At 39.9% G+C, this 26,709-nt stretch overlaps 1 protein-coding gene across 2 annotated transcripts in view; it reads right to left on the reverse strand.

Moving 5' to 3' along the window:
• LOC109413155 (chondroitin sulfate synthase 1-like) overlaps positions 1-26,709 on the reverse strand; it is a 74,511-nt gene that overhangs the window by 17,997 nt on the left and 29,805 nt on the right. For both annotated transcript variants that reach the window (XM_062844400.1, XM_062844399.1), the window contains exon 2: positions 23,782-24,286. In XM_062844400.1, coding sequence (XP_062700384.1) covers positions 23,782-23,917 — 136 coding nt within the window. In that variant the 5' untranslated portion in view covers positions 23,918-24,286. The remainder of the gene's footprint in view (positions 1-23,781; positions 24,287-26,709) is intronic.

Raw genomic sequence — 26,709 nt, forward strand, 5'->3', positions numbered from 1 at the left:
AGAATTTTGCGATAAATTGATTGGAAGTATCATCTGACGTATTCCTGAATGAATACTTGGATAGATTTCTAAAGGAATTATTGGAGAAATTCCTAAAAGAATCAATATTGAAATTCTTATAAAATCCTTGGTGGATTTTTCTCTAGGAAACCTTACGGAAGTTCTCGTGGGAGAAATCCCTGGAAAAAAATATAAAGAAAACTTTTGAGGATTTCCTGAAATAATCCTTGAAGTTTGAACATGTTCTAATGATGATTGCCGAAGATACTATTGGAGAAACACTTCAAATTAATTCTGGAGGAATCCTCGAAAATGTTAAGAGGGATTTCATGATGCAGTCTTTGGAGGAATTCATGAAGAGTTCCCTGGACTTGAAGTATTACCTGAAAAAGTTTCTTAAATATAGACAAATCAATAAATTACCTGAAAAATATGTAGAAGGAAGCTCTAAAAAAATAACTACAGTTTTCACCTCAACCAAATCATTTTATAGTTTTCATGATCAGTGATCACGCAAGAGCTCCTAGTGCTGACAGTCAGAAAACCAGTTTGGTGTAAAGAATTTCACGCTCAATATCTCAAAAATATCTTGGAAACCCCCGTGACGAAATGGACAAAACTACCAGACCAAAACCTGTCTCCAGTATGAATAAGATTCGTATTTAAAAGAGAAAATAATACAGTCTCAGCCGTACATCTCTGAGCAGATTAAAACCCAATGCATCGCAAACTCTCCCAGCCCTGTAGCAGAAGATCGAAATGACCGACGAGGATCAGCGCTCAATTGGCCATAAATCAGGGCTAATTAGTGTAAACGACAAATATACAACCCTTCCAAACCGGTTAACATTGAATGTCTCTGGGTCACGCCCCAGCAGAAAAACAAAACAAAAAAATCAAGCACGCACAAACCCGGGAAGCCCGTACCGAAACATTATTGGTATGCGTGGTGCCAGAACGAACAAATCGCGACCTCTCTCGGGGGCCTGGGTCATGTTTGCCGGATCGCACGCGAATTCGAAAATATTTCACATGTTTTTGCTATTTCACTAGCCGCCAACTCACGTTCAAAGTGGAAATGCTATTTTCAAAAAACAGTTTCCGAGTCCCGGTCCCAATTTGTACCAAATATTTGATTTCAAATCTTGAAATGGTAGAATAGTTATCGAGATATTCTTATATTAATTTGGGAAGAGAACATTGCAAGTAGTTTGAGATACGTATATGTTAAAAAACAGCAAATGTGTTAAAAAATAACATTTTAGTTTTATTATTTTGCTCCTATGTGCCATAGTACCATATGAATAACTCTCGTTTATTTAATAGAAGCTCTTTCCGTTATTTCCACTACGGCGGCGTGCGACCAACTTAAATGCGTAGGGATAAGAACGAAAGCTTCTTGGCGGACGGACATGACGTGATTGAAAGGTGGAACCAGCACTTCGATGAGCATTGGCATTGTAGCATTGTGGACGTAAGCACGAGGGAGCGATCACCATGAGAAATCATTAACCTTCATCAACCGACTTCAACAATGGAACAGATCTTAACCATACGGAAAATTCTCCAGAAATGCCTCGAATGCAATGCCCCAAATGCATCACCTATTCAATGACTTCAAGGTGGCATACAATAGTATGTTCTATTAGGAATCGAACCCACGACTACCTAACTGCGATATGGACGCTCTTGTACCTCCAAGCTACGGAGCTATTCGACTAATATTAAGCTGTGTATCTTGTCTGGCCTTTATCCACCAATTTCCACTTATTCAAGTTACCTTGAGTTCCCAAATTCTCCCAAAGACCAAACCCCAAGGCTGGAACCGCCCAAAGTTCGTTTCGAAATTGTCAGTTCGCCAAAACTGCTGGTGCTCTCGAAAAGTCACTCCCTCGAGCGCTACCGGCGCGACGATCCATTCCAGTGTTGGACTAGAAGAGCGCGGTATCATGGCTCTTGATTTTGATGAGAAAATTGCCTCCTTCTGTTGTTCTAAAAGCTTCGTGCCTCCTCACGCCATCCATGTCTGCAAGGTGGAGGAAATGGTGTGAAATGATTGTTAAGCATCAATCTCCATGCTACTGCAAAATACTTGCATTATTTTCAATTTGAGAATCTTAGAGCCGTTAGCATTTGGATTGTATTTTTTGGTAGCTCTTAGACCCTGAGGAACACTTTCGTAAAAACTAGAGGCTCTTTTCGAAACAACAATTCTTAATGTTTTCTCAGCGCATTTTTCTCCGACTACCCCTCCGTATGAATCTCGTCTGCGCTGGAAACAAATTCAGCGGTCCACTTATGATTGCTAAATTGTAGCTGATGAGAAAATTGCAGCTCGATTCTTGCGGCTTGGTTTGCTTCCACGAAACATGCCACATCTCAAGAGTGCGACTGTTATCCCCCTCTTCATCATCGCCAACCGCGTGCGTCGCGTCCCAACCAGTCGATGAGGAGACTGTGTCTGTGGTCCAGCCTTAGCGAGTTCCCGAAACAAAACGAAACGTAATTTGCAGAGTTAGCTCGTTACGAGCTCTTAAAACTGAATTAAAGAGCTCCAAAACGAAGCGAAGATCTAAACAGGTTGCTGCTTTTTCCGCGCTTCTTCGTTCTACCTCTAACAACTTGAAAATTTCGGGAAAAGAAAAGAACGGGAAGATCACTCGCCGCCCGAAAAATAAAACAAATCTCGGCGCATATAGCGTTGCTTTTCGTCTCGTCGTCGGTGATCTTTGCTCTTTCTGCGTACTTTTGTTGGCTCGAAACGGTCGCGATATTTGGTGTACGTATATAGGTAGTAGGGGAACCAACATATTTTGGACACAGCAACGCGCCAATATTTTTTGGACACTTACGGCAAAAACAAATGGAAGTGTCCAAAATATATTGGCGTAACGCTGTGTCCAAAATACGTTGATTCCCCTATAGATCCAACCAATGATGCTAAGAAATGTTTGGATCTTGCACCGTGTTTCCGTTTCTGTGTGCTCATCTCCGTTTCTTGGTTTCGTTCGAGTGTAGAGCAAACATTATCGGGCACATGCCTGACGTGTCTTTGGAAGAAAAATGATGGTAACACGTCAATCATCGCATGTTTTGGGGATAGATTTCATGATCATCTCTCGCTGATGAAAATAAACGCGTTGTTATGTTTTTCGTTAAATTGTATGGGAAAATTGTATGAATTATGTAAGTAATATACGTATTCATGCATTATCATAAGTCGGTAGCTATTGCGAACTGGTAAATGTTCCCTTTTCATTCCTAGTTCATACACTACACTATCGCTTCATTACACCTATCACATTAATATCAAGCAATCTACCTGTGCTGTAACTTTGCAGTTGTTTTTACAACCTAGCGCAGCGTACAAACAATTGGTAATCCGTAATCCAGAGCGAACTTGCACCGCTGCTGTAAGCTTTACCTTTCGACCTTACAACCAATTTTTGTGTACCGCATGTACTGTAGTGCAGTGAGGTTTTTACTCCTTTCCTTAAATTGAAAAAAAAACATCAACAGAGAACTTCTTAGTTAGATGACCGAAAATGAGTCTACGTAGTTTATGGACAGCGCCCTACGCCATCGTGGCGCGGAAAACCTAACATTAATCATACTCGCTAGAGTACTAGCGCTAGCACTTGCACATGTGCTCGATGAACAAATTGAGATTTGAATTATGAAAGGAAATTATACGTTCTCCGGTGAGACTCGAACTCATGACTCCCAAATCGCTAGACGGGCGCTTCTATTCCTTCAATCTACGGAGTCACTCGACTATCTCCGTCGCCAGTAGGCGTAGAGCTGGAATCGATTGGAGAGTCACACATGGATAACTACTTTCCACAATCCGTCGTGAGTTCAAGTCACACCGGATTACGTGGATTTCTTTTCATAATTAAAATCTCAAATTGTTCATCGAGCACATGTTTCTGTTGTGCATATGGATGTCAAAGCATTTTCGACAGCAAAATTACACGCCCATCTAAATAACTTCCTCAGTAAATCCGCAAAAAATATCGCTAGGTAAGAAACGTTTAGAGGCTTCTCTGTGAATTTCTTCGAGGAACTATCTACAAACCCCTACTGTGCAATGATTACTTTAAGCAATACACTTAATTTTTATTCATTTGTTCTCTTAGAGTTTACTAAACATTTAAAGTGGAGCGGACCTGGTGTGATGGTTAGAACACATGACTATCACGCCGAGGACCTGGGATCGAATCCCACTCCCGACAAACTCGCAATATGTGAGTAAAGCGTGGGTCCCGAGATGAACTACACACCTAGAAAATATCATGTAATTTTAAGTGTCCTGAACCTGACATATACGAGCATCTTCAAAAACACAAATTTAGAGGTTGAAACATGTAAATTTACGTTTTTCAAGACACCCCAAAATAAAACTATTTTTTTCTTAGCGTCTAGCAATCGCTAGAACCGATTTGACAGATAAAACATACAAAAGTAAAATATGCTATGCATGGGATTCGAACACCGGATCTGCTGATCGTGAGCCACATCTCTTACCTCTCGGCTATTTCACCGAATCAGAGTGTGGCTGATGAACGTGATACTGATTCTACGTTTCTGGTGAAACAAATTTGTTGACACCTAACGCAACCAACCAGCACTTACATGATGCGCGTAAAATTGAGTCCAATTTGTGATTCAGTCTTGAAAACGTTTACGTTGTTTGGTGATTCCGTTTCGTGTAAATTTCAGAATTTCTTAGTGTGTAGCGTAAGGCTAAAAATCTCGTTAATACAGATAAAAAGAAATTTAAGGACAGACTTGTTAGAATCCCAAAATGGCCGCCACAATGGCCGACTTTGGCACCTACTCACGATTTCGAGGGCACAAATCTCTTTGTAAACAAACCTAGCGCACCTGAGCTTTTTATTTTAAGCTAATTACAAGTGAGCAAGAACAGAATAATAAAATACATTGTTGTTTGAAGCTTGCTTCTTGAGATTTGTGCGTCTGAAGTTTTGATGCAATGTTGAAGCGGGATTTCAAGACGTTTGTCCTTAAATACAAAAGTTAGTTACATTCATGGGAACACAGTTTTCAAAATAGTCTGCAGTTCTTTGGTCCATTGAAATCCCCCTACTTTCTAAAATTCCTAATACTTAGCGGACCGAAGTATATTGAAACTTTTTGTGATGGCTTGTCAGTCTTGACAAAAATGAAAAAAAAATGAAACTTTTATTGTATTTTGTCCGACGTTTCGGTCCGATTGGAACCTTTTTCAGGGACTCAATTGTTACAGGAGTGTTCTTGTCCTGTGTGGTTTGGTAGAACTTCTATCTGTTGTTTTGGTTCGAATTTTCTCAGCTACAGGATTTAGCTACCGAACCACACTGGTCGAGAGCACTGTAACTACTGAGTTTCTGAAGAAGGTCCAAAACGGATTGAAACGACGGACAAAATGAAATAAAAGTGTTTTATTTTTGTCAAGACTGACAAGTCACCACGAAAAAGTTTCATTATACAATCGAACACACCAACGCCAACGGTACCTTGAAACCTCCTAAAATTTATCTAAAACCCCCTCTAGTCTTTCTAAAATCTTATTGAATCACCTTGCAACCCCAGCTCCGAAAAAAAATGTTTCATCAATATACTAGTGCCAATAAAATAAACATACAGGGGATGGCCAAAATGTTTGGGATAGGCAACTTTTTTTTTTTTTACTTATTCATTTATTTGGCAGGCTCGGGCGCCACATGGGCATAACTGAGCCGAAATCTTTTGCTTTTTTTTACAATGATTTTACATTTTACAATTTATTACTGCCTTAAAACTATGTTAGTTTGGGAAGCCGAAGTACTCGCGGCTGTTTCGAGGTTAAGGATTAAAAAAAAAAAAAATAACTTTTTTTTTTCTCTCACAAAAAAGTTCAACAAGCTATAACTTTTCATAGAGTGCATCAAAAAATCTCAAATTTTGACTGTTTGTCAACCTATTATGTGTGCATCACTGGTACAAATTTGGGCTCGATTGATTAATATTTCGTAAAGTTGGAACCGGTCGGGTAAAACACTATTTTTTAGACAACTCATTTTTGAGGTATCATATCTCGGAAACCAGTGAACCGAATTGAATAAAATTTTGAACGTACACTAACAATATGTAAATGCTTTACAAACTATTAAAACATAGGTACTTTTTAAACGTTGAAAAAAATTATCATGGATTGGCACTTTTTGGATTTTTCAAGAAAAAAAATATTTTTTTTACATCAATGTCAATAAATTTTAGTGTTGATATCCAAAGATTTTCCACTTCTGTTCTCAAGTTATCTCTAATTAGATATATTAGAGCTTATTAAGATTGAAGAAAGAACACATTTAGTAATTTTTGTGTGGTATTGTAAATTTGACTTATTTTCCTCTATATGGGTAAAAATTTCCATCCGATTTAACTCAATTCGCCGGGAGAAAATATTACATTTTATAACGTTGTATTAAGTACCAATATATTGTTGATAAACGTTAAAAAATTCATCCAAATCGGTTCACTGATTGCCGAGATATGACAGTTCAAAAATTAGTTGTCTAAATATTAGTGTCATACTTCGCGAAAAATTAATCAATCGAGCCCAAATTTGTACCAATGATGCACATATAAAAGGTTGACAAACAGTCAAAATTTGAGATTTTTTGATGTACGCTATGAAAAGTTACAGCATGTTCCATTTTTTTGTGGGAGAAAAAAAGTTGCCTATCCCAAACATTTTGGCCATCCCCTGTAAATAAAATAAAATAAACCAGAAGTCTATGGTGCAGTTACAAACACAATATTCAATGTAGGTCCTCAACATTTGATAATTTTCTCGAGTTTTATTTCAGCACAAATCTAAACAAATTATTTGATCCCTAGTAAGTCCGGCAGAAATCCTTGAAGGAATCCCCAAAGAAAAATCTGGAGGAATCCCGGGACAATTACCGGAAGGTTTATCTTAAGAAACTCCTTGAATAATCCGGTAGAAATCTTTGCATAAGAAAGTAATCCCAGGAGCAATCCATGAAAGAACTGAAATAAACTGAATAGGAGTCCGTGAAAGAATCCTAGAGGAAGAGAAAGATACATCTCGGATGGAATCTCAGGATAAATCTAGGATATAATCCAGAGAGGAATTCCTGCAAGAGTCTCGAGAGGATTCTCTGAAAAAAAAAATCCTATTGGAAATCCCGGAAAAACCAACGAAGAAATCACGAGAAAAACATCTGAAGGAAACTCTAAAAGAACACAGAAGAAATCAAGAAAAAAAAATGTCGGAAGGAATCGCGAGAGAAATCTACGAAGAAATCAATGAAAGGGTCTTGGGAGACATCTCTCAATGAATCTTAAGGGAATGCTAAAAAGAATAACTGAAATATTTTTTGCAGAAATCCCCTAAAGAAATCACGAGAAGAATCAATAAAAGAATTCAGGAAGGACTCCTGCAGCAATAAAAAAAAAACTTGGGAGAAATATCTTTAGGAATCGAAAATAAATCTCTTTTAGTAATCTCTAAAAGAGTCTTAAAAGAAACCCTCTTGAATATTCTCTAGGAATTAAAGAAGCATTCCGAGCGAGATCTCTGAAAGAATTGTGGAGGAATCAATGAAAGAATCCTTAGAGAAATCTCATTCCTTATATTTTTTTGAACGATTTATTGACAGAACTCGGGGGGTACATCTAAATCAACCCCAGGGGAAATATCTATAGAAAACTCGGCAAGTATCAATGATAGTATCTTGGAAAGAATGCCGTGTGGAATCCCAGTAGAAATGCCTGAAGAAATCTATAAAATAATCTCAAGAGAAATAAATTAAGAAATCCCGACAGGAATCTCTAATGAAATTCAGGGAGGAACCCCTGATAGAATCTCTAGAGGAATCTTACAAAAAAATCCTGGATGAGTCCCCAAAGAAATTTCTTTATGAATCCCGGCAGAACTTCCCGAAAGCAATCCAGGGAAAAATCTCTAATGAATTCCAAGGAAAAATCCTTAGAAGATTCCCTGAAGGAATCTTAAGAGAAATCTAAAGGAAACTTGGGTGAAATTAAAGAAAAATCTCGGGAGGTCTCAATGGATGAATTCTCAGAGGAATGCCTAATGAAATGTCAGACAATATCTCTGAAGAAATTCCGGAAGAAATCCCTGATGAAATCTTGAGAATAATCTGTGATAAAAACCCGGAAAGAATCCCGGAAGACATCCCGAGAGGAATAAATCAAAGAATTTCAGGAGGAATTCCCAATAGAATTCCAGGATAAAAAAATCTTGATTTTATTCGGGAATTGATTAAGTAATTTATAATAGAATTTCTGGAGGGATCCCACGAGGAATCCTTGATGCGATATTTTCAAAAAAAAAAATCCGAAAGGAACCCCTGAAAAATTTCCGGACGGATTTCTTGAAAGACTTTCGGGAGGAATCGCTTTGGGAATCCCGTGAGTAACCTCTGTAAACATTCAAACAGAAATGCCAGGATGAAGGGATCCCAGCAATAATCTTGGATGAAATACCGGGATGAATTCCTATATAAATCCTAAAACGAATCCCTTCGGGATACTCGGGAGAAATTGTAAGATGAAATCCTACAATCCTAGAAGGAATTGTCGCAATTTTTTTTCAATTAATCCTCGCGAACGGCTTTGGAAATCTTGCCTTGGCCAGTGAAACATATTTGCAGAACACCCTCAAATTTTATCATGTTGTTGGGTTGAGATATTATCATGTCAAATCAATTATATTACAGCACCAAAATTCTAACTTGAGTACATCGGGAGTGGGATTCGATCCCAGGTCCTTGGCGTGGTAGTCACGTGCTTTAACCATCACTCCAAGTCCGCTTCATATTGCTAAACATTGTTTTGCAAGTTCTGCTGGGACTTCTACTTTATTATTTATTTTTTTTTTGAAAACTAGCTGTACCCGGCAAACTTTGTCTTGCCTACTGCGTTTTTTGACGTTTCAAGTACCTAGCCAAGCCCAAGTCCCCGTTCAGAATGTATTAAAATCCGATTTTCAAAAACTCTCAATTTTCCCATATTGTTTGCCTCATAAACCTTCCTTGGGTGAAAACTAACAGAACAAAACTTAGACGACCCAAATCGGACCATCCGTTCGCAAGTTATGCGCGGTCCCACGTATGCCACTGCATTTTTATATATTGTGCGTTGCATGAAAAACACATTTATGGTGACTACTTTTCCGGGCCTTGGAAGATGGAATAAATTCAATCGCAGTGCAAATACCACGTGCAGTCGCAGCAGTCATCACATCACCCGACCACGTGGTGTACTTTTTCCATAAAATATCAAAGATAACTATGATGGAAAATTTGAAAACCAGGTCTGTTGCCTTAGGCGACTATCTCGCGCGTATCTTTGACTGCGACCAAAAGTAGTCGCCAAAGTAGATTTTATTTTGATTCTTATAATATATAGATAGATTATTCCAGAAGTTCTCTCGGGAATTCATTCATTTTACAGCATTTTTTCGTGGATCTCGTCAAGAAGTTATTCCGCTAGCACCTCCAATAGTATTCAGATAGAGTTTCAAAGCTAGGCAGATGTGCGTGCGGTAATTCTTCCAGAAGCTCCTCTATGAAATTGCTCCGAGATTTTTTCCAGATTTTCCGGGAGTTCCTGCAGAAGATTTTCACGACGTTCTTCCAAATGTTTTTCTGAAAAATTTTCTGGAAGTTCTGGTGGGAATTCTTACAAATATTTCTGCGGATTTTCTTCCAGCAGGTCCCCGAAAATTTCTTCCACAATTGTTGCGAGAGTCCTGTTAGAAGTTTTTTTTTTAATTCTAAAGAGCGGCTAATGCAGTTGGTCAGCAGAGCGCCCAACTGTGTTGAGGGCTCAACGAATACACCGAACATACTTCGATAAGATGGTCGATGACGAAGCATGTGTCAGTCCAGCTTCAATATCTACAGGGGATAGACAAAATGATCGGGACATGCAAAATTTTCACTTTTCAAAAAATGTTCAACTAGCTGTAACTTTTCGAAAAGAGCATCAAATATTCTCAAATTTTTACTGTGAGTGCATCAACTAGTTGTGCATCAGTGGTTCAAATTTGAAAAAGATCGGGCCATTCTCCACGAAGTTATAAAGATTCTTGAAGAAGGTAAAATCATTCGATAGTCAACTTTGAGCTGTTATATCTCCGGATTCAATGAACCGATTGAAATAAAATTTTGACCATTTATTACTTATATAATGTACTCTGGAAAACATCTGACTTAACTTGCAATTTTTAACAAGAGACAAAATTATAGCAATATTATTTTTTTCACGATTTTTTAGTAAATTGGTCCATTTTTAATATGCATTTTATAACTTTTTGAATTTATTAGTGGCTTTGTTGTTACTTTCCTTCAAAACACATTTATATATAAGTCAATTAGAGGGAGATCAAATGAACTATAATTTGCATCTTGAATTTTGAAACGATGTTGATATTTTGGAAAATTTGGTGTTTTATTAGAAAAATAATCTAAACGTTATAATTTTCTTACGTCAATGGTTTTTCGTAGCTCATTATATAAGTCATAAATGGTCAAAATTTCATTTCAATCGGTTCATTGAATCCGGAGATATAACAGCTCAAAGTTGGCTATCGGATAATTTTACCTTTTTCAAGAATCTTTATAACTTCGTGGAGAATGGCCCGATCTTTTCTAATTTTGGACCACTGATACACATCTAGTTGATGAACTTACAGTAAAAATTTGAGAATATTTGATGCACTTTTTCGAAAAGTTACAGCTAGTTGAACACTTTTTGAAAAGTGAAAATTTTGCCTGTCCCGATCATTTTGTCTATCCCCTGTACATTCTAAAAACAATAAGTTCACACTTGTTGTTTGTAGGCCGCGAGCAAGGATGGGAACACTCACTTGCAAAGAGTTATACTCACTTGCAGTTTTCTCAGCTCAGAAGCGTGCAATCAAGAAATGATGTATGGGCGACTTTTGCCTTGTGGTTTCATCTAAAACTTTGCCGAATAGAGTAGAGGTCGCACACTTTGGTATGAGTCGTGAGGGAGCTGCGAAGGCAACTCTCCACGAGGTGAATGTAAATTAAACTCACCTCGTGGAGAGTCGCTTTCACAGCCCTGTCGCGACTTTGAGATGCGTGTGCGACCCCTACTCTATTCGGCAAACTTTTAGACCAAACCATAAGGAAAGAGTCGGTCATACATTGTTTCTGGATTGCATGCTTCTGAGAAAATAGCAAGTGAGTGTAACTCTTTGCAAGTGAGTGTTCCCATCCCTGGCCGCGAGAGTGCGAGAGATGGCCATCCGAGAAGGCCGAACGAGAGAAAAAGTTGTAAAAGATGACCTAGTTAGGCTGACACTTCGAATCTAGCTTGACTTTCTATTCGACAGAATCGTAGCATGTACTGTGGATTTGTTGGATAAAGCACTGGACCAGCGATACGGAGTCGTGGGTTCGAGTCCCACCAAAGCAAGTGGTAATTTTTCCACAAATTTATCTCTCAATCTATCCATGAAACGCACTTTGCCTTCAATGCTTCAAGTTTTCGCGCCGGTACTGGAGTTCCTGAAGTTTCTCCGATAATTTTTGCACGTAAATTCTTTGAGAAATTTCTGTAAGACTTTCCCAAAAGTTCCACAGTATTTTTTTAATACAGCTTCTAAACATTCATTCAAAAGTCTTCTGGAAATTCTTTTAAGAATTCCTCCAAGAGTTTTTCCTGAAGTTCCTTTGTTAGTTCTTAGAGAAGTTTATTGTAAAATTTTTCCATAAATTCTTCGGGAAATTCTTCAAAAATATTCTCCGAGAGTTCTTCCAGGAATTCCTCTGGGATTATTAGAAGCATTACTCCAAGAATCCTACCAGGTATTATACCGAAGAATCTTTCAGAAGCTTCTTGAAGAGTTCTTCCAGAAGTTTCTCACAAAGTTATTTCAAAAGTGATTTGAAAAATTCTTCCAGCAAATCTTATATTAATTTTTCAGAGCTGTATTCATAAATTTTCCAGGATACTTCTTTGGAATTTCTTTCATATGCATTTCTGTGGAATCTTCCTAGGTGTTCTTTCAAAAAAGCTGCCAGAAGTTTCTCCAGAAATTCATCCCAATACTCCTTCGGCACACACAGAAATTCCTCAGGAATGTCTTTCAAAACTCCTTCACCAATTCTTTTGGGAGTTCTCTCAGAAGCTTTCTCGGAAGTTCGCCAGAAATTCTTACAGCAAAACCAGCAGATATTCACTTACAGTCCCTCCAGGAATTTTCATAAAAGTTTCTCGAGCTGTGCTTCTAGAAATTCCTTTCAGGAGTTCCTCCGAGAAGTTTTTGGGAGTTCTTTAAAAACTACTCCAGGAAATCCTCCTAGAAACCCTTTAGGAATTTTTCCAAGCTATTATCTGGGAATTGACTCGTCGCATTCCCCTAGGGTTTGTCTTTAAACATATGATGGGTCTATATGTTTATTGATTTCAAGGCGACGAACAATTCAGTGAGGAGATAACTCCACAATGGTTGAACATGGTTTTCCGGTGAGACTGATTAGAATAATTCGTGCGACGCTCGACGGATCTAAATCAAGAGTACGGTATGCGGATGGAATTCCGTCATCACAGACGGAAAGGAGCAGGGCGATGCGTTTTCGAACTAACTGTTCAACATAGCACTGGAAGAAGCGATGGAGCGATGTGATTCGGTTTGGCCGTGGAAGAAGCGATTATATCTTTTAATAGGGAGATTGTGTACATGATTGTTGGTGGTCAACGTCGGTCCGGCCGTGGTAGTAGTAGCACACTTCGTCGCTAGGTGGTGAAAGATTTGGTGTTGTGGACGATATGTTTTGTTGCGGTACTCTAGTGACGTGCGATAATGACTGATTGTGGATACGAATCGGGCTTATTTCGGTCTGTGAAACCCGTCGGCTGCAAATGAAGACAAAACTCGCGTTGTACTATACTTTGTTTTTTCCAGTCGTTATACGGCTATAAATCGTGGCCCTTGAGAGAAGTTGATTAGAGACAATGTGATGTAAATAAGGTGAAGAGATCGTTTTGTATAATACACTAAAGTTTACATGTGTTAGTGCACATATTTCCCCTTCATTCATAGCAACCTAATCTTTCTTGACAACGACCGACGTCATAAAAGTTGTTATCAAATTTTCACGAAAAGAGCGTCACTCTTAAAATGATGTACACACTTTTGAGCATAATTCTGACAAAAGTACAACAATCTTTATTTTAGCATATTTTTTGTACCCAAGTTTGTATCTTACATAGACTCTTAATTTTAAACCATGCTTTCATTAAAACATTGTTGGGGGACCAATATCATAACGCATCTTCAATAATAAAAAGAGGATGACAGAGCATTCGCAAATTTGATTTCACTTTGTGTCGATCATTTCAAAAGTGTGACTGCGCTCTTGTTTCCAAGGGAGACATGCCACTTGTTATGCAAGCATACACAAACATGGAAAAAAAATGTCGCCTGTGTGAGACTCTGCTAGCGTAGGTAAACTTTTCTATATTAACTTTATTCTGATTTTTCTTCACATTTAATTTATTGTAGGACGAGAAAATGCTAAAAAGGATGTGATAGACTCATACGCGAACTGAAAGATGCATGCCAACTGGCCAGGAAGCCACTATTATCGGGGAAAAATGTTGCTGAAAGCAGTGGATTCCATACTAGAACAAAATGGAGGAGATGCAGTTTCAAAGTGTTAACTTCATCATTTGTTTCAATTTCAGATGGGAGAATCGATGAACAAGTATTTTTCCGGTGTAAATTTATTTGTGCAAATTTGTGTAGTATTGCGTAATACATCTCTCAGAAACGAATGTTCTACGGAAATCAAATGGTTCGGTCGGTTCGGTCTAGTGATAAGCCGGTATGACGTCATGCCCTCCCCTCCGAATTTGTTTATGTTAGGATTTCTACTAACACAAGCGTACTGCAACCTCCTCCTCACCTTCTTTAAATCACATTGGATTAGAGAGCCTTTGAAACTTGAAGTGCTGTGAACAATACTCGTCGGTTAACTAGAGGATGGCATCTGGCGGCGTATGAACTACGAATTGTACCAAGTATATACAGAGATGAAAAGAGGCGAACAAAATACGGCAGGCTGCGGTGAGCTGGGCACGTAGGTAGTATGCCGGAGGAACGACAAGATAAAACTATATTTAGGAGTAATATGGTTTGGCTTGCAGTCCCTCAAATCAAAAGGAAACAGAGGTTATCTATTTTCCGACGTTTCGGCGCAATGTATTTTGCCTTCTTCTTGGGATCATAGAGTTCTGTTTTTTGTCATTGTCTGTTTGATTTTTACATAAAATTGTCCTATTTTTGTTCGTCGCATCACGTTGAAGTTCAAGTTCACTCACTGCTTCGGTAGCAGTGAGTGAACTTGAACTTCAACGTGATGCGACGAACAAAAATAGGACAATTTTATGTAAAAATCAAACAGACAATGACAAAAAACAGAACTCTATGATCCCAAGAAGAAGGCAAAATACATTGCGCCGAAACGTCGGAAAATAGATAACCTCTGTTTCCTTTTGATTTGAGGGACTGCAAGCCAAACCATATTTGATAGAAAACTTTACAGTCGATAAATCAAGATTATATTTAGGAGATAACCAGAGCGGTGCCCTCGGTCTCGTAGTAGGCCACGCACACGCTTTTTGCAATAGAGGAGGACCTAAGGATTGACTCTAAATGTTCAGGGCGACTTGAAGCGGTTGGCCCAGGACCGAGACCAGTGGAAACGAATGCTTCATATGGCGTAGACTCACCGCTACGAGTTGTAGCCTTTCAAGTGCCAAGTATCTGTGGACAGATGCGTAAAATTTTCGCATATCATTTTGTTCCATACTGTACTGCGACGTTGTAATGAATGATATTTGCATCATACTGCTGCTTTTTCTACGGCGAATGCTTTTCTTGGCTGCTTCAGTTTTCTTGTACTACTCGGTATTCTGCGGAGTACCAGACATACTAACATTCGATTCTTCCAATCCTCGTCTAAACAGTAACCTTCTGGAACTTCTCATCGAACCAATCTTGCCTAAGTGGTCTTGTGGCAATACCTATCACTTCTCGCGCTGCCGTGCTCACTGCTTCGTGGATAGATACAGTTCCAGGGAGGATTAGAGCCTGCGTGCAAGAGGTAGATTTACTGGGGCGGTGTCTGAAAGACGTGTCTTAGCAAATCGTGACAATTCTAAATGCTATCACAGGACAACGATGCAAGCTAATAATTATTTACAAATAGTGAAACATTATTCAGTTTCATTACATAAATGAAAGCAACGCAAACAGAAGCTTCATCTACATGCATTTGATGTCATAATCTTCGAGCGGCTTACTTTTTCCATTAATGCATCATAAATATAGCATAAAAAGTTGTAATGTCTCTAACGCAGAGAGCTGGGGAGACCCCCTACCTCAATCTGTGCCACACACAACCAGTCCATCAGTCAACGTAGATAAGTTAATCGACGCTAACATCCATACTGAGGTTGTTGAAGCTAGACATATGGAAGATTTTTTTTTCTGTTATTCTTCTCCCCCGCTTGTGTTACACGACTGGCTGCCAGGCTGCCAATCGGTCCAGCTTTCCAGGGCACAGAACCTTTCAAGTGTCTGCCTGCTGGAACCATACTCTCGTCGGATCATATCAATCTAAAAATACGACGAACCATTAGGTACACTATCCATCGTTTGTCGCCATCGCCGGGGGTACGGTGCTGCGAGGGCTGCCTTAACCTCGTACTGTCTGTGAATGGAACTAATTCTATTCTCCGTCTTCGACTTGGTACAACAATGTGAATCCGAGGAGACGTGGACAATCGCCGGCCGTGTGTTCATCGGATCGAATGAAGTCTCTCTATTGAATGGCACATATGCGCGATTATCCAATCAACTGGGCTGGATTAAGACGATGACAAGTCCGTGGAGGTCGGTTAGTGCATCGCTCGCTGGTCAGCGTCAACATCTCCGTAGGTGTCGTGCACGTTTCAATCAAGATCATGCGAGTCGCTACGCTGTCTCGCAATTAACTTGTGACAAACTTGTGCACTCGTTCCAACATGACGAGGGTAATCAATCAGTGCGTTTATTTTTATTGAGCATTTCCCTACTTGATCCTTCTTCTAGCATACAATGTGAGTTCGTTCGGTCGGTCGGAGTGCATTCCCACGCAAATGTGATAGAGCTGTAGCTTGCGCACATGTGTTCCCCGTCTTGTCTGGTGGCGGCGTTCTATGACGACTTCTCAGAAGATCGGCTAGCATCTCCCTCTTGAGCCGGCAATGACAGCATCAACGATCGAATTTCCCGCTCATCTGCCGTTTCAGTTCTCGCACAAAAAATGTGCGGGAGGTCCGGGAGTCGTGAACTGTGAACTGATTTCTAGAAAACAACATTCTTCCTTGGAACATTTTGTATAGCAAAATAGCGAACAGGCGTGGAATGTTTTCGAATTCGCGTGCGTGCTCTCACTTGCTTCCTATAAACATGGCTCGGGGTCGATTTTTTTTTGTTCTGGCTGCACCATACCAATCCTGGTGGTTCCCGGGTGTGTGCGTGTTCGGTTTTGTTTTTCTACTGCGGGGCGTGACCCAGAGACATTCAATGCTAACCGGTTTGGGTCGAATATTTGTCGTTTACACTAATTAGGGCAGATTTACGACGGCTAGTCGGGCGTTAACGCTGTCCATTGAGGGCGTCTACTAAAGAAAAAAAGCATCGTAAGCCGCTCAAAGATGGTCAGCATGATTGAAATGTTATTTCACTTTCTTATTTAAAAAACCCTAATTAATCCACCTAGCGGTGATGGCGCCTTTCTCGTGCCTTCGAAAACACATTCCATCAAAACTCAAGTGACAGTTGATGAATACCGCACTTTCATACGTTAAACAAAAATCCATTGCATGGCACCAGACATCATATCATTTATGTAGCTTTGATGTTTGAGCCTCAAACTCTTAAGGACATATATGAGCGAATCCAAAGGTGACCGTCACAATGGCTGCCTTACAAATACCGAAAGCACGGATCTCGTCATCGAAACGACAAATAGAGCTGAAAAAGCAATGAGTGTTCACTCGTGATAAACATTGAGTAGCATTTCCGTTTTCTGGCGTTTTGTGGATGCTCTCAAAAATGCGAGTTGAAAATGCACCTGGACGCTCTCCCATTTCACCTTAACAAAAAGCCGCTATCTTGAACTTTGAGCCGCAATTTTGGATTTGAACTCGCCATCTTGAATATTCTGTTCTTTACTTTTGGACTCCACACTTCTTCCCCATACCAGATATACCCATATTGCATGGTTTAGAGCCCAGAACTCAAATGAACAGCCCCCATCTTGAATTTGGAGCCGCCATTTTGGATTTTTAATCGCCATCTTGGATACGCTGGTCACCATTTTTTGGAGTCCGGAATTCGTCCCTATATCAAATAAACCCATATGGCATGGATTTAGAGATTAAAACGTCATTAAACAGCCTCGGTCTTGAATTTGAAGCCGCCACCTTTGTGTTTGGGCCACCATTTTGCAAATTGCGGTCGCCATTTTGGACTCCAGACATCTTCCCAAGCTCTCAGTTAATAACTGTGGAAGTGCTCATAGAACACTAAGCTGAGAAGCAGGCTTTGTCCCAGTGAGGACGTTACGCCAAGAAGAGGAGAGGAGGACATCTTCCCTATACCAAATATACCCATATTACATTTATTTAGGGTCTAAAACTGCTTTAAACAGCCGCCATCTTGAATTTGGAGCCCCATCTTGGATTTGAGACCGCCATTTCAAATTTTAAAACGCCATCTTGAATGTTCGGGTCGCCATTTTTGGACTCCGAACATCTTGGCAATCTTGAATTTGGAGCCACCATTTTGAATTTAGACCACCATCTTGAATTTTGGACCGACATCGTAGAATTTTCGGTCTCCTGTGTTGATATCCGCAACAAAATTTGTCAATTATGCTGAAGGTTACAAAAATCGCCGCAGTTTGATGTGTCGCATGATGGGACTTGGTTCAGTTTTATATGTGGCCAGTTCTACCGGTGCTGGTCCGGATCACTCAAATGGCCATAGCTCCGGAACGCCTTGACCGATCCGGACCATTTTCAATAGCAAACAATGCGGTAAAATTCCGGTTCGATTCGAGCTATAATCCGAAAAATCGGCCAATGGAAAGTGCCTTACAAGTGAGTGACCTTTTTGTACACAGACATACATACACACATACAGACATCATCTCAATTCGTCGAACTGAGTTGATTGGTATATGTGACTTCATCTTCCGAGCTTTCTATCGAAAATTCGTTTTTTGAGTGAATATATAGCCTTTTAGTACACTTTGGTGTACGAGAAAGGCAAAAATCAACAATCGGGTCTGTGGAGTAGACGTTTTCCATTTGATCAATGGTAAGGTAAGCCTTTACTCCAGTACCAATGAAAATTGCTTAAGACTAGTGTCATACGCTAGGAACAGCTAAGAAGATGTACGGTTGAACGAGATCAAGTGCCAAAAGAATTCACAACTGAAAGAGGCACCAATATGATGAGAATGTCATTACTGAGGCGCAAAACCATATGGAACAGAATGATATGCAGACATTTCACATATACATAGACACTATGGGGTGGGGTCGGGTCTGGTCAAAATCTACGCTCCATACAAACTTTAAAATGTTTGTATGGACAAAAGTCTACCCCGAGCAGAGGAGAATATCAAACTAATAACTAAGAAATCACATAACCTGTTTTTATATCATGATTTGTAATTATTAAATTATCAAGACATAACTTCGCCAATAACATATTTTGTTGGACAATCTAATTTTGTTATGATCAAGCTATTGATATGGTTATACATTCATTAAATAACATTTCAATAATATGTTTTGTTGAGTACAAGTTTTGTTATTATGGTACTATTGAGAGCTTGATTGAAAGTGTGCATTATTTGATCAAAAAATAGCACAATAATAACAAGTTTTGATATTAAAACTACAAAATTCAATATTTACGTTCTTCACGTTGTTATTGTGATATCCTACGCTCTTATCATATGCATCATATGACACAGAATTTAACGCTCTTTTTGCGATCTGTGAATGCTAGATTTGTTATTTACGATGTATTATATCTTTATATAAATTTCACATCATAACAAAGTTTACCTTCTGATTATTATCAATAACACACAACTTTCAAAATGTATTATTTAAATATTTTTAGAATTCACTGTTATTGAGTTGTTAATATAACAAAACATGTTATCAAAAAAGTTTCCAGGAACATTATTTTGTTATGATATTTGTTATTTTGCGCTTATGACAGACAATTTTATAACATGATGTGTTATGCTAATAACATAAAAATAACTAATTTCATTATTTATTTATTTTGTCAAAATACGACATTTTGTTATGCAGTCGTTATTCCCTTCTGCTCTGGACTAGGGGGGAGGAGGGGTTCTAAGATGGCCGAAATTTGGTCTACGTGGTTAATGAACATCCTCTGACCATGATCTGCAAGGACTACAAACTGACTGATCGCTTCATCTGTGAACGAGTTAACTGTTTGGAAAGCGTTTGGATAGCCCAACAAAATGTAGTTCCAATGAGCTTCAGGAACGTTTCAGATGGTTGTTTCAGGGGATTTCAGGAGCCTGTAAAGGGCGTTCAGACAGGTTTTGTTGGCGTTTCAATGGGATTACGGGGTTTTCAGGGGAGTTTCAACAGCATTCTAGAGGTTTGAGGGACGTTTCAAGGGGCTCAGGGCGACTCAGGAGGGAATCTCAGGAACTAGAAGAATGTTAGAACGGGTTTCATGGGGCATTTCAGGGCATTTTAAGCCATTTTAGAGGCATCTAATAGGGCTTCAGAAGGTTTCAGGAAGGTTTAAAGTGCATTCCAAGAAATTTTACGAGTGTTTGATTGTATGTCAGGGGTGCTTCAAGGAGTTTACCACTGTGTTTCAAGGGTTTCTAGAGCCTTTTAAAGACGTTTGAAGAGGTTTCAGGGGCATTTCAAATTTAGTACGGTGATTTCAAGGGCGTTTTGATGGAAATTACAGGGCCATTTCAGAAGCGATTCAAGGGCTTTTCAGGAGTGTTTCAGGAACCATAGGTATTCCAATGAGTAACAAGGGCATTTCAAATAGATTACGGGGATTTTAAGGGGGTTTCAAAGAGATCATGGAGGTTTCAGGGGCGTTTCAAAGGATTTCCTGGAGGGGTTTCAGGAGTTTACGAGTTCTCAGGGGTATTTCAAAGGGATCACGTGGGTGGACTTCAGGGGCCATTCAATAGTGTGAAGCGCCATTGTGATCCCTGGAGCCCCCTGAGGCTCCTTGAAACGCTTTTGAGTACCTCCCTGGGTCCCCTGAAAAGCCCTTGAGACCAACTGAAGTGTATCTGAGACCAGGAAATTCCTTTGGGTCACCTAAAACTCCCCTGAGACCCCTCGAAACGCCCCCGGGATGCCCGGAACCTCCCTGAGAGCTTCTTAAGCGCCCCAGGGACTAGGAACCACTAATACCGTCTTAAATCCATTAGACTCCCTGAAACGCACCTGAGACCTCCAGGAACCTCTGAGACGTCTTAAAACGCTCCTGAGATCTCCAGGTATCCCCCGAAAACTCCTGGGATCCCCTCAATCTGGAACCCTTTTTTGTCCCATGCCGGCACCGACCAAGGAATCAGCGGCGCGCCATGCGGCGCTGTTTATCATGCCGCCGATTTTTATTTTTCGCGCCGGTGATGATTAGTGCACGAACCAAAGTAAGTTTAACTGCACTTTTTGATTTCTCATCATCAATTTTTCCATCTGTAAATGTAATACGATCATTAGCGAAAATCATTAGAAAATCGATGATCCATATTCGTTAGTTTTGCAGTTATAGACACTAGTCAAAACCAGTCTCTAGCAGATGCTTATGAGATTATCCAAAAACGGATCGTATTTTTAAAATAGCTCTGTTAAGCGAATATAAAAAAAATATGCTACAATTAAAAGTTAAGTCCTTATGATATTTAAATGGAAAACAGCACGTTCTGACAATTTAAAGTCTGCTCATTGGCACTTTGGACTATTTTTTCTTTCTATTAGCAAACTCTGCAGAAGACTCTTAATATTAAGAACTTCTCAAGATATTCAAATGGAATTTCAGGGTGTCCATTCAAATATGAAACTGTAAGTGGTTTTTTAACTCATTAGATTTCATTCATTATTGATCTACATCTCTCCAGAAGTTTCTTCAGAGATTCTTTCAGGAAGATTCAGTGATGCCTCCTAGAACTACATCAGAGATTCATCCAGAGGATCCTTCAGGGATCTAAAGGAGGTTCACCAGAGATTAGTCTGAGAGTTCCTTCAGCGATTCTTTCTGAATTTCCTTCAGAAATTCCTTCAGAAGTTTCTTAAGGAACTAGTCCAGAAGTTTCCGCAGAGATTCCTGCAGGTGAACATACAGAAATTCCTCTAGAATTCCAACAAGGGATTTCTCCTGACGTTCTGTAGGGATCGGTCCAGTAGATCCTTCACGGATCACTCTGCGAGTTTCATCAAGGGTTCCTACAGGAATTCCTTCTAGCATCCCTTTTAGAATTTCTCGAAGAGTCCCACCCTGAAATTCCTTCGGGATTCCTCTTTAAGTTACTTCGGGATGCCTCATTAAAGTTTTTCAGAGATTCCTTCAGGAACTCTTTCTAGGATTGCTTCAGAAGTTCCTTCGGTGATCTTTCCAAGAGTTCGTTCAGGGATCCCCTTAATAGCTCCAGGAGGATTCAGGGATGCCTCAAGGTGTTTACTAAGAATTCCTTCAGAAGTTTCCTAAGCCATTTCAACAGGAATTCGCTCAGATATCCTTCCACAAGTGCCTTCAGAGATTCTTTCAGGAGGATTCATGAGTGTGTCCTGGAGATTAATCATGAATTCCGTAAGAAGTTTCTTCAGGAATTCCTGCCGGAGGACTTAAGAAATAAGGCTAAGTGTTCCTGTATAGGGATTCCTTCTGAAGTTCCTTTAAAAATTGCTACAGGAGTTCTTATAGAAATTGGTTCGGGAGTTCCTCCAGGTGTTTCAGGAATGCTTGCCGATACTTCTTCAGAGATTCCTCCTGAATCTCTCCAGGAGTTCCTTTAAAGAATCTTATAGGAGGATCCAAGTATAACTCCAGAAGAATTCAGAGATTTTCCCAAAAGTTTATTCAGGGATTCCTATATACGAGTTTCTTCTATGATTCATTCAGGATATCCTTGGGGAATTTCTCGAGAAGTTCCGTTAGTAATTCTTTTGGAAATTCTTCCAGGAATCGCTCCTGTTTTTTTTTTATATTTGGATTGTATATTAACTCTCGAGTGATCGCGATGTTGTATTTTGTACAACACGTTGAAAAAATATCGCATTCGTACTCAACATGAGCGTGGGGCCGACGAAGGTAGCCAACTGCGCGAGTTAAGGAAGGTTAAGATTGAGATTTTTTCAGGAGGAATCACGGATTTCTCGAGGTGTTACATCAGAGATTTCTTCGGAAGCTCATTCAGGATTTTAACAGGAGTTCCTTCAGGGAATCTTGAAGGAGTTTCTTCAATAATTTCCTTACGGATATAACCAAACATATCTTCAGGGTATTCTGAGGAATCTTCCATGGTGTTTCTACAAATATTCCTCCAGGATTTCCTTCTAGAATTCCTCCAAGAATTATATAGGGGATACCTCCTGCAAATCCTTCCCCTGCCTGGAAAGATTCCCTTTGGAAGATTCCGCTGGAAATCCTTCAAGGATTCTGCCTGCGAATCCTTCGGAGATTCCTACCGGAATTCTCCTGCAATTTTTTCGGGGATTCTTCCTGGACTTTCTTCAACGGTTCCCCTGTACTACCTTCGAAGATACCTCCTAGAATTCCTTCGGTGAATCTTCCTGATTCCTTCTGATAATCCTTCGTGGATTCCTCCTGAAATTCCTTTGGTGATTCCTCTTGAAATTCCTTTGGAGATTCCTTCTGGCATTACTTTAGGGATTACTCAAAGAATTCTTCCGGGGATTCCTTCGGGGATTCATCCTAGAATTCTTTCGTGGATTCCTTCTGAAATTCTCTCGGAGATTCTTCCTGGAATTTATTCTGGAATTTCTCCTGGTGTTCCTTCGGAGATTCCTCCTAGAATTCTTTCGGAGACTCCTCCTGGAATTTCTTCGGGGATTCCTCTTCGAATTTCTTCGGAGATTCCTCCTGAAATTCTTTCGGAGATCCCTCATGGAATTCCTCATGCAATTCCTTTGAGGATTCCTACTAGAATTCCTTCAGGAATTTCTTCTGGACTTCTGTCGGGTATTCTTCTTGAAATTCTTTCGGAAATTCTTCTAAGAATTCTCTCAGAAATTTCTCCTGGAATTCCCACAGAGATTCCTTCTGAATAATTTTACCTGATTTCTCCTAGGTATCCTTTGGGGATTCTTTTTCGAATTCCTTTGAAAAATCCCACTGGAATTCTTTTAAGAATTCCTGCTGGAAATTCTTTGGAGATTCTCGCTTGAATTTCTTTGGGAAAAAATGGACCAAAAGAGTCTATGGACCCTTACAAATAGAAACTATTCAAATCAAATTTGAAAACTTTTCCGCATGAAACACTAAAAGTACAAGTGAACTAGATGGTTTATGGCTGTAGCCGCATAAGTATTAGTGGGCGGAATTAAAGGGGCCAACAACTCAAATCAAAACGGGATCAAGATCTTGATAAGCTTAGTAGCCTTTTTACTTACATTTCTGCTTCATACTGTTGATTGAGTTGCACATGCTGACAATCTCCAGCGTCCGATAGTTCCGGAAGAGAGCCCCGACGCACAGCCCGATGATGATACCGAACAACCCGTACAGGATCTTCTTCCGCTGGGACATTATTCTACCTATATTGCTAGAAGATTAACCTAAACTGCACTGATAGACACACTCTCAACTAAACCGAATCACTTTTGAGTAACAACTAGACACTAGATCACACCCACAACTCGTCACACCTGATCCGTACCGAACGTGCTGCTGCTGTTGCTGCCGTATCGGATCTTGATAATCTCTTTGCGGTAGAAGGTTTTTAGCGGACAAACACTGTAGTAACACTGATGCCGGTGGTAGTTCCATTTGGCACCTGGCGCCTTTGCTGCTGCTGCTGCTGAGGCTGTTGCTGATGGTGACTGGAGAATCCAGGAGGAAGACAACCAAGTTGCTGCTGAACCACGCCGCTGATCGATGGGAAGTATCATGTTAGGTCTGAAATTAGTCGAATCAAGAGAACAGAAGGAAAAAAAGACGAATGAGTGTGAGTTTTATTTCATTTGGACAGCAGTGGCGGTACAAGAAAAAAACGGAGGTGATGAGATTGGAGGCCTTGCCAGGCATCTTACCTAATCGTTTCTAATCACGATTTTAACGACTGAAGCTGGGATCGCTTGGAAACGGGACGGACGTTTAGAGTTGCTTATTGGTTAAACCATTTTCCGTACTTTCAGTCTGCCGATGTTCTGGTCTTTTGGTTTTCTTGGTCGAGTTTTGGAATTTTACGATGTTCCATTTTACAGATCTACTGATTTGTTGTGTTATTCTTGTCTTTTGGTCTTTTATTCTTCTAGTTTTCCAGACTTTGTTTTGGTTTTTTGAATCTTTTAGTCTTTTGATTTTCTGGTTTTATGGTTCTTCATTTTGTTTTGTCTGGTTTTCATTTTCATTGATATTTTTATATTGCTGTCTCCTGTTTTATTTGTTTTTTTTTTTTTTCTTTTAGTCGTCTGGTTTTATAGTCGTCTTGTTTTCTGGTTTTGTGTTCAACGCGTGCCTCGTTTCTAACTGTTCCCAGCTTTGTACCAGACCCTTCTAGCCAGAGAGACACCTTTGCCACCGGGACTCAACTCGCCCCGACTAAACTATAATTAAGCCTATTTTTCATAATTATGTTTTGTTTTTGCCCGTCCGTCAAACACCTAGCGCGAGCTTGCAGCCTGTAATTGATTCTCAACGGACCGGACAGTCACCGACAACGCAACACTGCGCTGACACGACTAGAATCTCCTACGATTTGCTACGGGCGACGACGACGACTCGTTTGCACTCAACTAGTCGTTGAAGAACGTTATGTCATTTGAAATTCAAAGCAACCGCGCACAAATTGGGTCCACTACAGTTCTACCGATCTCTCGCACCTAACGAACCGGTGTGCTACGGTGAGTTGAAGTTTGCAGCCCATTTTTTGCGACTAAGGTCGAAAACTTTTTGCCTTGATTTGAAGAGCAGCGTTATTGATTTGGCTGCTTGAGGATTGCTTCACAACTTCATCGGAGAAAAAAAAAACGAAGAACCCAGAAAATGTACAAACAACCCAACCTTACTCATCGATGAGAGCTGTGATGGATTGATTGACTGCACTGACTGACAGACTGCAGTTCGATTGTCACGTGGTTTCAGAGACAGACTTGTAAAGAATGGATGAAACGACCGTATTGACGGGCTCTGCTTGCCTCACCCGAATTTGCTCGGGAATGTGGTCGAGTGATTTGGTACTGTTCGAATACCGGAGAAATTTGTGCCCCAGAGAGCGGTAAAAGTCTGCCCCATGACCATTTTCTTTCTTAATAGCTGTCCTTTGTTCAACTAAAAAAGCTTTACATGTTGTTCTACAAATAATGAGAAGTCAGGAATGAGAAGTGAGCAATGAAGAGTGAGGTGTAAGCAATCAAGAATATGGAGTGAGCAGTTTAGTGCGAGAAGTTTGTTAGAGAAGGTGAAGGAATGAGTGAGCAGTGAGGAATGAGCAATGAGGAATGTGGAGCCATGAGAAATGAGTTGGTCAGTCAGGGGTGAAGAGTGAGTGAAAAGTAATCAGTGAGAAAAGTAACCAAAAAATGAAGAGTAAGGGGTAAGGAATAAGCAGTGATGAGTGAAAAGTAAGCAGTGTGGAAATAAGAGTAAGGAGTAAGCAGTAAGGACTGAAAGCAAAGGGTGTCAAGCTGTGAGCAGTGAGTAGTGATAAGTGAGCTACCATGAGTGAGAAGTGGGAGATGAGCAATGCGGTTAATGAAGTGAAATGAAAAGAGAGAAGTGAAGAGTGAGGGATGACGAATGAGTGAAAAGTGACCACGGAAAAATGAGCAGGTGTAATAGGGATAATTCAGTAAGGAGTTAGAAGGAATCAGTGAGGGAAGTGCCCGTTCCAAAAATACCCATGGAAGTCTCTACTTTGGGATTCAACATGCCGTCGGACATTGATTTTTGACATTCATACGTTGAGACCATTCCAAAAATACCCCTGTTGCATGGGTTTCGATTGATTTACATAAACTGTAAGCCACCACATGTCAATATTGCCCTTCACAGGCATGCACCAATTTACTGGTACGTCGGATCGTACTGGTAAAACTTGAACATTAGAAGACACAGAATGTTAAAAAAAACACAAAATTGATTGACAAATGAAATTTTCAAAAAAAAAACGTGTTCTGGTGGGGTTAGAACTCACGTCTCCGTATTCGCTAGATCAGCGCTTCACCCAAATAAGCCACAGAACAGGTAACGATTATGCGGAAAGCCAAACTGAAGAAGCTCTAAGGTGCTGCCCATAAACTACGTAGACTCATTTTTGGCCATCTCAGACTCCCCCTCCCTCCTCGTAGACTTTTGTTCATACACATTTTTCGAAATTT

Source organism: Aedes albopictus, chromosome 1, assembly GCF_035046485.1.
Source record: "Aedes albopictus strain Foshan chromosome 1, AalbF5, whole genome shotgun sequence".
NCBI lineage: Eukaryota > Metazoa > Arthropoda > Insecta > Diptera > Culicidae > Aedes > Aedes albopictus.